Source organism: Porites lutea, chromosome 1 (assembly GCF_958299795.1).
Source record: "Porites lutea chromosome 1, jaPorLute2.1, whole genome shotgun sequence".
Lineage (NCBI taxonomy): Eukaryota > Metazoa > Cnidaria > Anthozoa > Scleractinia > Poritidae > Porites > Porites lutea.
Window position 1 is genome coordinate 4,149,572 of NC_133201.1, and position 15,629 is coordinate 4,165,200.

A 15,629-nucleotide genomic window follows, 5' to 3' on the forward strand; every position below is an offset into this window, starting at 1 on the left:
GATAACGCTGGCCATGATAAATACAGATTCAAACAAACATGGCGAACAGGTGAAACAGCTGGAAAAAGGCGCAATTTTTCAAATGATTTCACTTGTTACGGAGTCAGAAAACCTGATAGTAATAGATGTTGTCTCTAATTAAAAGGAAATTTAGAGAAATGGATTCGAAAAGAGAAAAAGAAAAGAAGAAGGGAAAAATTGGTCAGGAGAGGATATTGAGGATGAATCCCGAGAGGAAACGTTTTTCACAGACGTCCATGCAGCTGCTATGCTTGTAGCAAATTAATAATTTAAGGTGTTTTCTTGTTGTGACAGGTCACTAAGAATTGAGAGGTAAGATGTTTACATAGCGATCTAAGCAGTAATTAGCTCGTATTTGTTTGATGATGACCCAAAGTGCTCGTGTTTGCGGCGTGTTTGTGGTGAACGTATGTGAGAATTTAGCTCGCAGTTGTTAGCTCTATGCCTAAAAGTAAACGCCAGGGTGAGATCATTCGCAATAAGTAGAAATGGCCGAAGTAGAGCGAGCTCTTATCGCAGCCAAAGATGGCGATCTTCAAACCTTAAGATCACTTCGTCGTGTAGTTCCTATGGCGGCAGATGGCTTTGGAGCGACCGCCCTTCATTATGCTGCCCGAACAGGTCAAATGGAATGTGTTGAATGGCTGGTGGAAGCGGTCGGAATCTCTTACAATGTACGCGGAACAAGCGGAGCTACACCAATGCACGATGCTGCGGCACAAGGACAGCTAGAATGCGTCAAATACTTTCTTGCAAACGGCGCTGATGTAGAGACGAGAGACAGATCAGGGCATACCGCATTGCATTTGGCAGCAAGGTTCGGGAAGTTTGAGATGGTGAAGTGGTTGACTGAGAAGGTGAATGGTTATGCAAGGGCCAAGTCAAGGAATCATATGACACCAGTGCACTTTGCCGCTTCTGGAGGACATCTTACTTGCCTCCAGCTTTTGGTTTTCAAAGCTGGATACAGGTAAGCTGTCAGTCTGTTAAATACAAGAATAAATATTGCTCTATCTTTCAGTGCTTTGTCTGTGTAGCAGTGTTGCATCCTATAAAGAAAAATACTATCAATCCAGCTGTGCAATTATCAGTTTTCATTGTAGCTATCAGGGCTGTCATTACGTTTTAAGCAGCTGTAACATCTCACAAAAATTTATAGTGCCACCTTTAGCTTTCCACTTTGATCACCCGTAACATCAAGAGTGCTCAGCCATAACAGGTGTTACGGGTTATGGCTCTTAATGACAGCTCTGGCTGCAGTCTGTATTTCTCTTTTTTGGTATCTTTCAACTCTCAAGTGATGTTTAGCTCTTGTAAACTTCAAGCTTCTTTTCCGTCTTCCCCCTGGTCAGCACCTAAATCCCCGAAGGCAAAGGTATAGTAAGGGTTGTCAGACAAATTTTAAGACTTTAACCCTTTGTGTCCCAAGAGTGACCAACATTAATTAATTTTCTCCCTACAATATCAAATAATCAAGAGAAAAGGTAACGAGAATCAGTAAAATGATCACCAAAGGGGAAATGCTTTGATCTTTTATCAAATTCTCTCAACTAATCTCAAAGTAAATGTATGATAATCAGTCTGGAGAATTTGGATGGGAATATTGGGGCCAGCCCTCATGCTTGGGACCTTTCCTGGGTTGAAGTGGCTCATGCAGTACCAAGCCAAGGTGATGTTCTTTTATAAAATTACACTATTTAGTCTGGTGGCCCACCCTGAGAATGTGCCCTCGGACAATAATTATGCCATAAGTGCCTATTAATACAACTTAGTCTGAAGAGATAGAGAGAGTTACTTGGAAGTAAAGAACAGAGTTTCTTTGATGGTGTGGCCAAGATTTAAACCTGGACTTTCAAAATATGAATTTTAATACCAATAATGATCACTGTGGCTTAACTCTTTTTGCCTGTGGTTACAGTATGCAAAAAGTATATAAAATAAAGTTTTGAGTTTTCTTGGCAAAACTTTGACTCAGCTGGAAAGGAACAGTATCAGCCCATTCCCCACCCCTAATCGCTCCGCATAGGTTCGATAGGACAGAAAAAAAAAAACACTATTATTAGATATGCCCTGTATGAAGCAAGAGCAGGTGTAAAATTTTATTGTCACTACATTTGTAAAACCCCTCAGAAGATTCATCCCAAGAAAAGCTCCGATCTTCCCATAGAGGAGAGTACCATCAGTCCAGTTTATGCAATTGTTATCTTTTGTTATCTCTTAGTTCTGTTAATGATGCTGCAACAGATGGAACAACTCCTTTATATCTTGCAACACAAGATGGTAACTTGGATTGCCTAAAGTATCTTCACAGTGTCGGTGGGAAGTGTGATGCAAGAGCCAGAGATGGGATGCTCCCTATTCATGCAGCTGCTCAGAATGGACATCTGGACTGTGTGGGATATCTGGTAAGAAAAATAAGTTACCTTATTTTTTTGCTTATAAGGCACAGCATCTTTTCAATGAAAGTTTGCTTGATAGCTCTAAATCTGTTGTAATTTTGGGGTGCATCTTATAACCTAGTATCTTTGGGCAACAAAACAAAATAATTATTATTGAATTTGTTGCTCTAGAACTTTAAAAATCTTTTGAGGAAAACCTATGTTTTTACCTTTCAAAACTTTAAGAAACCTCTTTTGCAGAACTTTTGTATGATACTCAAGGCTTGAAAAAAGTCCCATTCACTAGTGTGGGACAAGAAAATTTTCTAGCAGGGCAAGTGACTAGCTTACTTGGTATGCCCAATGGACAACAGTCTGGGCAAGTCATCCTCTTAGAGCAAAATCATTAACTAAGACAAACATTAGAAGTGGCTGAGCTGCTTAGCAGAAGGACAAGCTGGAATTATTTAGTTTTTTGTAAAGCTCTGTTACTTCATGGGTGTATTTATTTCCTAACGTTAAAGAAAACCTGGATTTTTTTTTCATTAACACCCCCCCCCCCCCCCCCCCCCGCCTTTCAGGAGTGAAAACGTTTAAGTTATAGCTAATTTACCATGACTGACTTTTTGCAGATTGAAAGTGGCCAAGCTGATATAGATGAAAGAGACACAACAGGAGCTACACCTGCTCATTATGCTGCAGCACAAGGTATTTAGTTCAGTATAGTCTAATAATACATTACAGTCAAACCTCAGAGAAGTTGATTATCCAGACCTCGATCATCTGAACTTTTAGATTATCTGGACTTGTTTAACTGGTCCTTTTTTTTCTGGATTTTATTAAGATCTGACGTGATCCTCAAAAATTGAAATGACTAAAAGTACATTGATCCTTCCAAACATTTGTTTAAAACACTGTTTTAATCTGTAGTGGACACAAACATTTGAAACAGTAAGTTTTTTATTTTGTAAATACATAATACATACAGACAGAACATAAAAGCAAGTGGGACTGAGCTAAATTATTTGCAATTAAATTTTGTTTTCTTTATTCCTTATGTTTGTGATATTGTCTCATTAGTATTCATATTTTCGATCATCTGGACTGTCAATTATCCGGACTATTACTCAAGTCCCAACGAGTCTGGATAATCGAGGTTCGACAGTAATAATAAATAATTATTAGTAGGGTGATCAACAATGTAATGTTTTGCCATGGGAAAATTAAGCTTTTAACAAGGTTAGATTTTGCAGTTCTCTCTGTGTGTGTTTCAGGACATGTGAATGTTTTGAAATGGCTGAATGCCAAAGGTGACATTTCATCAACTGACACACTTGGTGGCTCACCTCTACATGATGCAGCAGAACAGGGGCAATTTGAGGTTAGTAAATTGTTAAAATGGCTACACTTCTCTTACTTAAAAGTTCTTTGTGTTAAAAATTAAATTCTTTTTGCTTTGGAGATGTTTGAGTGTTGAATGAATGTGTTAATTTATTATATTGCAAATGTAAATAATAATTATGTATATCATGATGTTTTCTTTCTTGGTGGAGGGCTGCGGGTGTTTTTTAATTAGACTCAAGGAAGTAACTTATTTGAAGGGGGCATTTATTTGACGAAGGGTGCAAGTTCAAACATGTCAGGAAATTCCCGTGCAATCAGGGAATTTACTGTTTCCCTATCCTTCCCAACTTATAGAAACTTTTCCAGAATTGTAGATATCCCCAATTGTCTGGGATGGTTGGACACAAATGGGGGGAATCAGGAGTGTTCTATTTTCCTGCAGGTTCCCAGATTTCTGCTATGGCTGGAATCATGCCAAACATATAAAAACTCAAATTTATACTGTCTGGGATGTTGGGTATCGATGGCTGATCATACTTGTCCCTATCCTCAAACTGCTCAGCTCTAGTCTTTCCCCTCATAAAGCAAAATGGTGTCTGGGACAGACTCCGGGTTTTTCCCGACATAATAACCAGGATAATCGGGAAACAGTAAGGGTTGCCGATCATCTGCGATTTTCCTGACATGAGTCTTAAGCCATGGTAATTAATAATATTGTGGTACTGTTATCTATCTTTCTTATTTTAGTGCATTAGATACCTAGTTGAAACTCTTGACTTGGATGTCGATCAGAAAGACAGTGAAGGATTGACACCATTACATTTGGCAAAAATAAGCAACCACCGAAAATGCACAGATTATCTTAAGATAGCCACATCAAGGGTGAGTGTTATGTTAATCTATTGCAACATTCTTAGCAAACATGTATTAATGCAAGTCTATGTTACTGTACTTGTCATATTTCTACTAACAATATACTGTTGAACTGCTGGGAATGAACATTTTCTCATGATCTTATAAAACAGTCAGGTGTTGTTGCATACATTTATATGAAGTGTATTAAAAAAGCACAGTTTAAAATACAGTGGATATAACAAAGGACCAAGGGACTAGCAATTTACTACTGGGGTGAAGAATTTTGTTTGTTATACTGCAGACTTTGTTATATAGAGGTTAATTTGTTGAGGCTCCACTGAACACAAATTCATCATTAATTATTTGAGGAAGCTAACTTAAAAAAAATAGAATTATTTAATTGCAGGAATGCAAAGTTATGCTCATGGACAGTAAGTTGCTTCTCCAGTCAACTCCACATTGACGTTCAAAAACGATAAATTGTGTGATCATCTCTGATTTGCCTATTGACTGTGATATTTTCTCTAAGTTCTTTTTTGCTTTGTTTTTTTTTCGATCCAAACACTCTTTTTAGATAATTATATTTTTTTTTTCATGTGTCGATTTTGGAATAGAGAAGCGGCTTGCTCTAGAAAAGGTTTTTCTGTGCCATCAATTTTTCATTCTTTCCATTTTTTAACTTCAGTGGTTACTTAAAGCAATGCTACTTAAATAGAATCTAGAAACACTTAAAATTTATAGCTTTATCAAATTTAATAACCAAAGAAATAACATTTATATTTATGCAGTAATTTCAATATACATATTCATTCTACTTTCATCACGACATTGAACAAAGAAACAAGACTATGTTAGTTGACAACAAAAGCTAACTAAAAGTAGACAATCTAAACGAGACTGACTAACATTAAAAACAAACCAACAAGGTTATTATTTCAGATCAGTAAGAAGACATATCATCAAAAGTGATGCACCGGTTCTTTGCCTAAGTACATCTTAAGCACAGAAGTGGGGTAGAGAAATTCTTCTTGCATAAACTGATTCGGCTACGTCCTTACTGTTTTATTAAATTTCTTTTGTGTGTGTGTGTGTGCGTTTTTTTTGTTTATAAATCAGAAACCAGAAGTCTACAACACTTGATATTTTCAAGCAAAGTTTTAAGTGCTGAAAGTAACAAGAGAACGAGCCTAAAAATAAATAAAAGCAACAGCCAAAAATTGAAATTTATTTGATGTCCAAACCGCGACGTGCATAAAATGACACAGGCTTTTGGCTATGGTTGGTCACGTGATCAACTTTCTGTAAACGCGAAAATAGGCGAACCGTTTTCGTGTTTGTAGAAAGTTGATCACGTGATCAACTAATGCAAAAGGCCTGATAAGCTTTTGAAAGATAGATCTATAGATAGATGAGACTATTATAAGTCAATGCCAAGTTAAAATTACTGACAGTGTAAAGAGAATAGAACTTCACTGACAACCAAGAAATTTGTTAACGCATTCATGAGTCAGCCGATGACCTTTTACAACCTTGTACAGTGCACAAAGTTTGTAAAACAATATTTTTACTAGAATTAAAAAAACTGATAAATTTTATTTTTTTCGGCTTAAGCGACCTTTTAAACCAGAAAAACACCAGATAATACCAATGAATAGACTTGTAGTGAAACTCCAAAGTAACTGGATAACAAATAGCAAAGACTGTTTTTCCCAGCTCAGTACAATGTTATACAACGATACTGGACAATCTGGACATTCTCAACTGTCAATTATTGTTACATCATCCATCAGCAATGCTCACTGATTTCGCCTTTCACATATACAACGGTTTTATCCACTCCGATAATTTTTATATTTCGTCAACAAATACGCAGGCAACAAAGACCCACAGCAAAAGCCACAACCAACTACGATAGCTGTAAGCAAGGCAAACTCTAAGTTAAGTTTTTAGCACACTAAGCGTTAATAACTCTTGAGCCCCCTTTTGCGGTATTCCAAACACATTATTCGTCTTGAGTGAGCCTTGGTGGACATTGCTGTTTTGTTTGGCTTAGTGCCTCAGTCGTACAATGCCTCCTTTTAAATTACTTTATATTTTTTATGGTATATAGACTGTTCACAGTCCTCTATTTTTCCGTAAGATAGTCGAGATCGAGCGCTTTTCATTACGGGCCGCTACCTTGCATGAGTGTCAAAACTACTTAGGGGGCGCGGCGGTTTGGGAGGAAGCGAGAAAATAGGCCCTCCTCCCCCTAGAGCTGTAATCCCCGACGCCCGCCCCCCCGGTACATTTGAAAATCAAGATGGCCGCCATTAACTGTAAGACGCGCTATATCTCGACCATCTCACGAAAAAAATAGGGGACTGTGAACAGTCTTTACAGTATACGACACAAAATATTTGCAACCTCAATGCCTATTTGCTCAATTTCTTTTCCGAACGGATAATGAATCTCTTAATTATACACTCTCGACAAGGCCTAAATTATCTAGAATGGGCTTGTAATACACGAAGATTGTAAATATAACTTATACATTCCTGGTGTTACGTGAATGTTCTGAAATTTACAGAAAGTTGATCAGAGTGAAAATAATTATTTCATCCTAGCTGGTAAATAACTTAAATTAGACAAAACGTCGAAATTTTTGAAAAATGGTTATTTTTAAAAGCAGAAAACTACAACAAGTTTCTGCGAATTTGTATATAAGTCAAATGTGACTGTGAAGATTCTATTGCTTTGGTTTATGTAAGTTAACCGTAACGTTTCTGAGGAAAATAAATAGAGAAACTGAGACTTGTTAGAGACTAAATTAAACTAAAGTAACCGCAATTGACCCGAAATGTTAATATCGTAATATGTTGTATACAGATTAATAAACTTATAACTTAATCTTTGTTTGATTTATTTCTTATGTTAATCCTCGCATTTGCTGAGTAAGCTGAATCTGAAACAAAGTCCAAAAACATTCCTGTAAGTTGTTGGGTAATGACGTCTGACCACTTCGTTGCACCATAAAAAGCTTGAACACAACACTGCACTCTTAAATTAAAAGAGAGTTAAAATTGTTGTTGCTGTTTTTTAATCATTAGAAAAAGAGGATGAGTTAGAAGGCATATATGTTTGTAATGCTTTATAACAATTTTGTTAATCCTACGCACCTTATTTACTGTTATCAGAGGTTTTTTTCGAGGATTTGAATTTTCAAATTTATTTTTATACTGCCTTTATCTATTTATTCATACATTTATTTATTTTGGGGAGGAGAAAGATGAAGATGTTGAGATGTTGGATTAATGATAGACTGCAAAACAGTCGTTTTCCATTTTTCTCAAAACTATTCTCGTTGAGCGCCGATTGGTGGCGTAAAATTCTCATGCAAAGCAAGCGAGCTTCATGCTTCGTTTTTCAAACCTGGCTCCGTATGACGAGCGCAAAAATTTGTCCGACAAGCGAAAAAATCCGGCTGTTTTGCAATCTAGGTGAATCCCTTTCCTTACATGAAATTATGATTGTGATTCATGTGTTATTAGAAACTAACGCTTACGTTTCAGAAACTTCCCCCAGACATGAGCCATGCAGGGCTTGAAATGCTTCTTGATTTTGTTAGTGTCCATTTATTTTAATACCTGTAGTCAAAGCACAGTTGCACTTGGTGATTATTAATTTTAGCATATCAAATTTAACACTATCACATGTAGTTTGCTATTTGGCCCGTCCTTAAGTACTTTTATTTCTGTAGAATTAGGCAGATTTGGCAAAGTCAACGGGACGACAGTGGCGACGTCGCACGCAAGTCTAGAAACTGCTTTGAACCTGGCTTTGAAAAATGGAAGAGCGGCAAATAATTGAGTCGCGTTCAGTCCTTTCCGCGCGTTTTCGCGTTCTCATTTCACAACAAAGCAACAGTACCACAGGAGAGTACTGCTCAGTAGCTTGCATGAAAATTATCACATTTGTGGATCTCCCTTTATAGACTCAAACTAAATGAACTGAAAGCCACCTTACACCGTAATTTTTAGGGAGTTATTATAACTCCAAAAATGGAGTAAAAATTTTAGGTACAGGATAACCCCTTTTTTGGGGTTATTTTAACTCCTAATTTAACTCCGAATTTGGGGTCATTTTTACTCCTGAAAAAGAGTTCTTTTTACTCCCAGTCTGGAGTTAAAATTACTCCGAAATGGGGTTACTTGTACTCCTTACATGGGTTGTTTTTACTCTTTTTGGAGTTAATTTAACTCTGAAAGTGGAGTAAAAATTTTAGGTACAGGATAACTCCTTTTTGGGGGTTATTTTAACTCCTCAATATCTGGGGTCACTTTTACTCCTGAAAAAGAGTTCTTTAAACTCCTTTTTGGAGTTAAAATAACTCCACGAAAAATAACTCCACTGTAAGGAGTTAAATTAGCCCCACTAGAGGAGTTATTATAACTCCCTGAAAATTACAGTGTAGACAGCGCAACAAACAGTACCACGGGAAAGTACTGCTTAGTAGCTTCAATTTGAATGGTCACACTTCATAATTTTATCCACAGACGCATAATTTAGAACCACATTGTACAGCATAATAAACAGTACCACAGGAAAGTACTGCTCAGTAGCTTGCATGCAAATGACCACACTTCATGATTTTATCCACAGACGCATAAGTTAGAACCATATTGTACATCATAAAAAATAGCACCACAAAAAAGTACTGCTCTGTAGCTTTCATTTGAATGGTCACATCATAGGATTTCGTCAACAGACTGAAAAGTTAGAACCACCATGTACAGCATAATAAACAGTACCACAGGAAAGAACTGCTAGGTAGCTTTTATATGAGTGATCACACTTCCACAGGCGCAAACGTCAGAATTAAATCACCTGCGTCCATAACAGACTGCGTGCGTGGAAAGGCTAAACGCAAAGCGACGTAAAAAGCATTAAAAACTGACTTCCTAAAAGCGAGTTACTCGAATAGCACAGGTTTACACTTTGCCCAGCCTCATGTCTGCCCTTTTATTCTTCTTTCATTCAACAGCAAACCAAGGCACAAAAACGACAAGGGCAAACCAGCAAACGGGTTAGTCAAGACACTAGCAATTCCTTTTCGTCTTTCGCAAGTTCAGATGTAAAGGTTCAAGAAAGAAACTTTGTTTCTGGTAAACCAGCTACAGAAAGGAGCTCCTCAATAGTGAAGGAGGCAGCTCCTTGGCAGCAAACTGTGAACAAGGGCATCTTGAGGACGAAAAGTGACAGCAGCAACCGCAGTAAAGTGGATAAAGGGATGGAACAAGCAAAGATGGAATCAGGGAGTCACAGGTCAAAACATGCGCACTCTGTTGCTAACGGCAACAACAATTTGAGCGACAGTGGTAGAAAGGAGGGATCTAACAACAGCAACAACAACAACAGAAGCAGCGGAGAAAGCAACAACATCAAAGGAAGTCTAACAAAAAAGAACTCTACAGATAATTCTTCCTCATCTGCAGCAGCACCAGGCTTCCACGGTTACGGATCTCCACTGTACGCCAGTCCGCAGTCAGAACGGGTCAAACCCCTCAGGGAAAGACAAATGCAACCCTTGCCTCATTTTGGTGACATTCTTCCTGCACCGGTCGAATTTTCAGAGTCCTCAGGTAAAGGAAGTTTATTTTTATTTCCTTGAAGACAAAATTGTAGCAATAGTTTAAGTCCCCAATAGGTTCTTCGGAATCCGAGATTTGCCTCATTTGAAGGCAGGGATTCGGGATTTCAAAGCAATATGAGGACGGGATTCGGGATTGAACGTCAATGCAAGAGATACGGGATGCCAAAAATGACCCTCGGGATTACGGGAATGAGGGAAAACTGGGGTCAAGATGACGGGTGAAAGAACCCTATTGGGGACCCTGGAGACAGGAGAGTATTACCATTTTCTTGACAGAATAACAAGGAATGGTGATAAAATTACCCGGTATGTATGAGGTGGTATTGAAGATCAAAGAACCAGTGTCAGTGACCCAACAGTCAATCAGTAATCGACATTGGAAACGACCTTTATTGTAAACAGACCGATGCCTCCTTTTAGAGAGTAAGGCACAATAAAGATTTACTGTTAATGTTAGTCAGTCAGTTGGTCAGTCGGTCAGTCAGTCAGTTGGTTGGCCAGCCAGCCAGTCAGTCGGTCAGTCAGTCAGAAAGGACACTGTAAATCACGAGTCATCAGTCAGGCATTGTGCGGTAAGAGGGTAATCAGTCGGTAAGTGATCAGTCAGAAAGTCATCAGTCAGACAGACAGTCTATCAGTCAACCATTCAATCAGTGAGCATCAGTCAGACAGTCAATGAGTCAGTTCGCGGCAGCCATCAGTCTGTTAGTAAGTGCAACAGACGTTTATCGATCAGGCCCCGGTTGTTCAAACGTTGGATAGCGCTATCCAGCGGATAAATCACTATCCAGCGGATAACGCAATTGTTTCCCGTAATACGTATCCGCTGGATAGTGATTTATCCGGTGGATAGCGCTATCCAGCTTTTGAACAACCTGGGCCAGTTCGTCAGTTAGACAGACAGACAGACAGACAGACAGACAAAAATCAATCATTCAGTCAGTCAGTCATTCGTTTGCCAGTTGTCGTAAGTCAATCCAGCCTAGCCCCTAGGCGTTCACGGCTTGGTTAAACCTGAAGTCTAGCGTGAGCTGTGACGTCACCAAGAGATAGTGGCCCACCCTTTCCCAGACTTAGCGCGGACAACGGGGCAAGAGAACGCCGAGGGAGAAGGCTGAAAGCTTTCCGATATTTAAAAATTAAGCCTACGAGTTGCCATGATATGCAAAGTTAACACAAGCCTAATCCTCTTTCTTTTGATTTATGACTGATTTACTTAGTTCTCACTTTACTGCCTTTTTTGTTTACGTATTTTGGTTCCTTTTCTTTTAGTTTGTGGCTTATGTGTTATTAACCTTTTTTTTGTTGACAAGTTTGTACGCGACTGTAACAGCATGCCTCCGACCTCTTCTTTGGAAATGTTTGGACTTCACTGAACTATGCGTCGGCAAAAACCTGAGAAGGCATGTGGATGTCGTTCCAACAAGTAAACAAACTTGGCGAACGCAGGAGGCTAAAAAATTAATAATGCATCTTTACCACTAACCTAGTGGAAAACAGAAACTACAGCAACAAACAGCAAGATGGGGTTAATACGTTTAACACCCATCGTTTTGTACGTTTTTAGCTATTTTAATTTGCTGCTTTATTTTGATACTATTATTCAATGTTCATATCAGAATCGGTTGCACTAACTCTCTGCTATAACGCGACTAACTGTAGTTTTTTTTTTACATTTTGTATTGGACCAAAGATTTATATATAGGAACTATACAAAAAGAACCTGCAACTTTATAAACTTGAACGACTACAGAATACAGAACGTTGTGGACAGTGTTATTTTGTTTTTAGCCTGCGAGAAAGCTCTCCGGGGCGCTCTGGCGGCGGGGAGAGCTTGCAACTACGTCTCTGGAATTTGAAGTCCACCTCCAATTCCCCTGTGGCTCCCCGTCGACTGAGCTGTCAGATTTCCGCCAATCAGCGCGAAGCGGAAACGAACGCAAATGTAAACAAACATTGGAAAATACGTGCCAAGGGTAATGACGTCATTACTAATGTCATCTCCGCCAATCAGCTTTTCGCATCGACTTTTTCGATGCAGATATTCAAATTCCAGAGACGTTGTTCCAGTTTCTCCTTCCTTTTCCCACCCCGTCGCCAGAGCTTGCTTGCAAGCTATTTTGTTTAATTTTGATTGTATTACGGTAGTACTTTTCCTTTTCGACATACAAGAATTATAACTTTGAAAACGTTTATGGGGACCACCAACTCCACCTTCCCTTAACAGGTGCTTATTGTATGTGACAAAATGAAGTAGTCAAAAAACTGACGCACTAATGTTTGTCTGGCAAAAAGTCATTCTCATTAGCTCTTGTCATACCGTAGTGTCACCGTTCCAGGGTTTACTCTAGAGTGAGGCTTTGCGGGATTTACGCGATTTGAAAAATAATGCCGCAAGAAATTTGTGAAAGAGTAGTAAATGGGGCGCGGAAATGAGGCCCTAATTGGCCAATTGCTAGAATAAACCCTGTGCTCAAGCTACAACCTCGGGAAACATCCTTGAAACACCTGCTTTTCTTAATTTACGCGCAATGCGACTATGTCATCAAACTAGAACAAAGCCGCGCCCTCCTTGCCCCATTCAATGTTGTTTTTGCGGGTGTTTTTTGTCCCCGTCCCTCCCAAAAAGAAAGCAATGCGTACAGTTCTTGTGCTACCCAAAACAACATTGGGGGAGGGGAAAGGAGATAAACAGCCATTCATTCTGCAAGCTTGCACGAGCGGAGCCGAAAGCGTTAGTGGTACGACCTGTGTACCGCCGCACACTAGTTGTAACTTCCGATAGTTGGACAACGGGGTAATTCGTGGTACTTTGTAATTAACTCTTTTTAGCGCCTCGCGTTCGGCCTTTTCAGCTCGACTTGTACTTGTTGTCAAGCCTAAATACATAATGTACATCGTTACTATTTCTTTTAGTTATCGTAAAGCATTCAATTTAACGCTTTTGACGTTATTAAACTAAATCAAAAGATAACTGTTATTTGGGATTATTTGTTTTGTTTTCCGTTCATTTTGTGTTTTTGTTCCTTCGTTTTGAGTTTACGGCAGATGTCATAAAAGGTTCCGCAGTGAAGTTTTTGCCTAGTCCTTAGGCCTCATTATTCGCGTGGCCTATGCGTTTCGGGTCACGTGTTGCGAATGAGTTTTTTCCCCGGCCGTCTCGGATACGTCGCCGAGATGCTTTGACCGAGAAGGCCTGGGAAGACGCCTTACAGGGACTGATCAAGTGTAGTTTTAGAAATCGACGCTTTTAGACCAACAAAATTCTGATTTTATTGCTGAAATGTAAAGTGAAATGTGATCAGTGCACGACTCAACTCCACACATATATATCGTACAAGACCAGCCTTCGTGACGGGCGTTGAAAGGGAGTGGGAAGTCTAGGGGAAGGGTACTTTTGGTGAATTTTTGCTGGATGTGTGTCGCTGGCCTCTTAGAACCCCTGCCACATTATAGTCTATTCTGTGGGCAATTATACACCCCATTGTTGTCACTTTTGGGCAAATGTCATTTTCGTGACCCCAACTTTGTCACTTCTCTCACTTTTTTAAATCCCCTACTTAGCAGAATTTTCTATTGAAAATGCAACCCCATTATAGTCAACCCAGTCGTGAAAATGCGACCCCATCCAGCTTCACATCCCCATTAAGTACAAACTTTAACCACAAAGGACTGCAAAGGACCGCAAACGAATATGCCGAAGAACGTAGGATCTATAAAGACCTGATCGGCAAAAATGAAAAGTAGACAAGCACTACGTGAAAATTAACTCTGACAGCTGTCTATGGCTACAATCCCGCTCTGTTTTGAGTTCTTTCGGTGTCGTGTTGATGTCTTGCAGAGTTAATTTTCACGTAGTACGATCAGCATTGCAGTATTCTGCTTGCAGAATTTAATATGTCTACTTTTCATTTTTGCTGATCAGGTCTTTATAGATCCTACGTTCTTCGGCATATTCGTTTGCGGTCCTTTGCAGTCCTTTGTGGTTAATGTTCTTTTTGTATTCTGGGGCCGTAGATCTTTTATAGATCCGATATGCCGTATTTCTTGCATGGTTTTGTCCATGTTCTATAGATTGGTTTTGGCCAATTTTTTATTTTCTCTGCGAGACATCAACTTGACACTTGGACTCTTGCCCCTCCGAAGACACGTGGTATGGCGTGATTCTGTGGGTGTTGAGGGTTCTAGGTCAGAGCTTTAATCAGAGTGCGCGGATATTTTTCACTAGAGTTCTCTCTGGTTGTTACGCCATACTGACGAGCCCCAAAGAGGGCTTAACAGCTGTCTATGGCTACAATCCCGCTCTGTTTCGAGTTCTTTCGGTGTCATGTTGATGTCTTGCAGAGTTAATTTTCACGTAGTACGATCAGCATTGCAGTATTCTGCTTGCAGAATTTAATATGTCTACATCCCCATTAGCCTATTATGGGGAAGTACCATCCCCCCACCCCCCAGATGGAATAGGTTGTTGGAATCGCTAGGTCTTCGCGTTCTGGCGCGGACGATTTCTCCCCTTTTCAACGAGCTGTCACGCAAGCTGTTCGAAGAAGGGAGTCTATCTCTTTCACTCTTTGTGTCATTAGCATATTCCCATGGCAAAAGCCAAAAATTAGAAGAAGCTGAAGTAAATACGGAACCAAATGAAAAATCCCGCCGAAGTGAACTCTCCAAGATAAAAGGGATAAACCAGAGAGTCAGATTTGAAGAAGACAATTGTAAGGTGATTGTGGAAGTCCAGTCCCTGGAAAATAAAGGAAACGTTTGGGAGACAAAGGACAAAGTTAAAGCAGCCCAAGTCAAAAGGATTGACCCAGGGACCCAAGAAAGCCGCGTAAAACAAAAGCAACTTCGTGATGATGCGAGTCACGTGGTCAGTACAGGCAGTCTTCACAGAGATGCCGAAAGACCATTAAGCGGGCAGTTTGAAAGTGATTTGCCACCATGGAAAAAACAGATGATAATAAATCGAATGCGAAAGGATAAAGAACAGGAAAGGAGAGAACGAGAAAAGGTATATTAATTGATAATTCTAAGGGCGCCCCGTTTTTTTGGGTACTTTTCAAAAATAAGCAGTCGATTGATAACATTGTTGCAAGGCATGGAAGAAATGACATCTTTTATTCTGCCTCCGATAGACCATTTTACTACGTGAATACCTCAAGGGGGGAGGAATTTGAGCGCATAGAACGGCTGGTCGAGCCCGTGTTACCACAATTGGAAGGAAAATTCAGGGAAATTATGATTGGTAAAAAATATTTAAATATTTGTTAAGATTGGATTACATTTGAAGGAGTAACAAATAGAGAAACGCATTGTTAGGCCCTTTTGTCCGAAAACTGTCAGATCTATCATGATTTCTTTTGTTTGTGTTTTCTAGAGAGAAATCGAAGGAAGAAAGT

At 39.4% G+C, this 15,629-nt stretch overlaps 1 protein-coding gene across 1 annotated transcript in view; it reads left to right on the forward strand.

Moving 5' to 3' along the window:
• Positions 1-66: 66 nt before the first annotated feature.
• The window catches only part of LOC140935186 (uncharacterized), a 21,327-nt gene continuing 5,764 nt past the window's right edge, over positions 67-15,629 (forward strand). Inside the window, exons 1-8 of the mRNA XM_073384757.1 lie at positions 67-991; positions 2,243-2,426; positions 3,032-3,107; positions 3,674-3,780; positions 4,491-4,625; positions 9,562-10,219; positions 14,814-15,241; positions 15,608-15,629. The exon at positions 15,608-15,629 is cut by the window's right edge and continues 55 nt beyond it. Of these exons, the coding sequence (XP_073240858.1) occupies positions 510-991; positions 2,243-2,426; positions 3,032-3,107; positions 3,674-3,780; positions 4,491-4,625; positions 9,562-10,219; positions 14,814-15,241; positions 15,608-15,629 (2,092 nt within the window). The 5' untranslated portion in view covers positions 67-509. The remainder of the gene's footprint in view (positions 992-2,242; positions 2,427-3,031; positions 3,108-3,673; positions 3,781-4,490; positions 4,626-9,561; positions 10,220-14,813; positions 15,242-15,607) is intronic.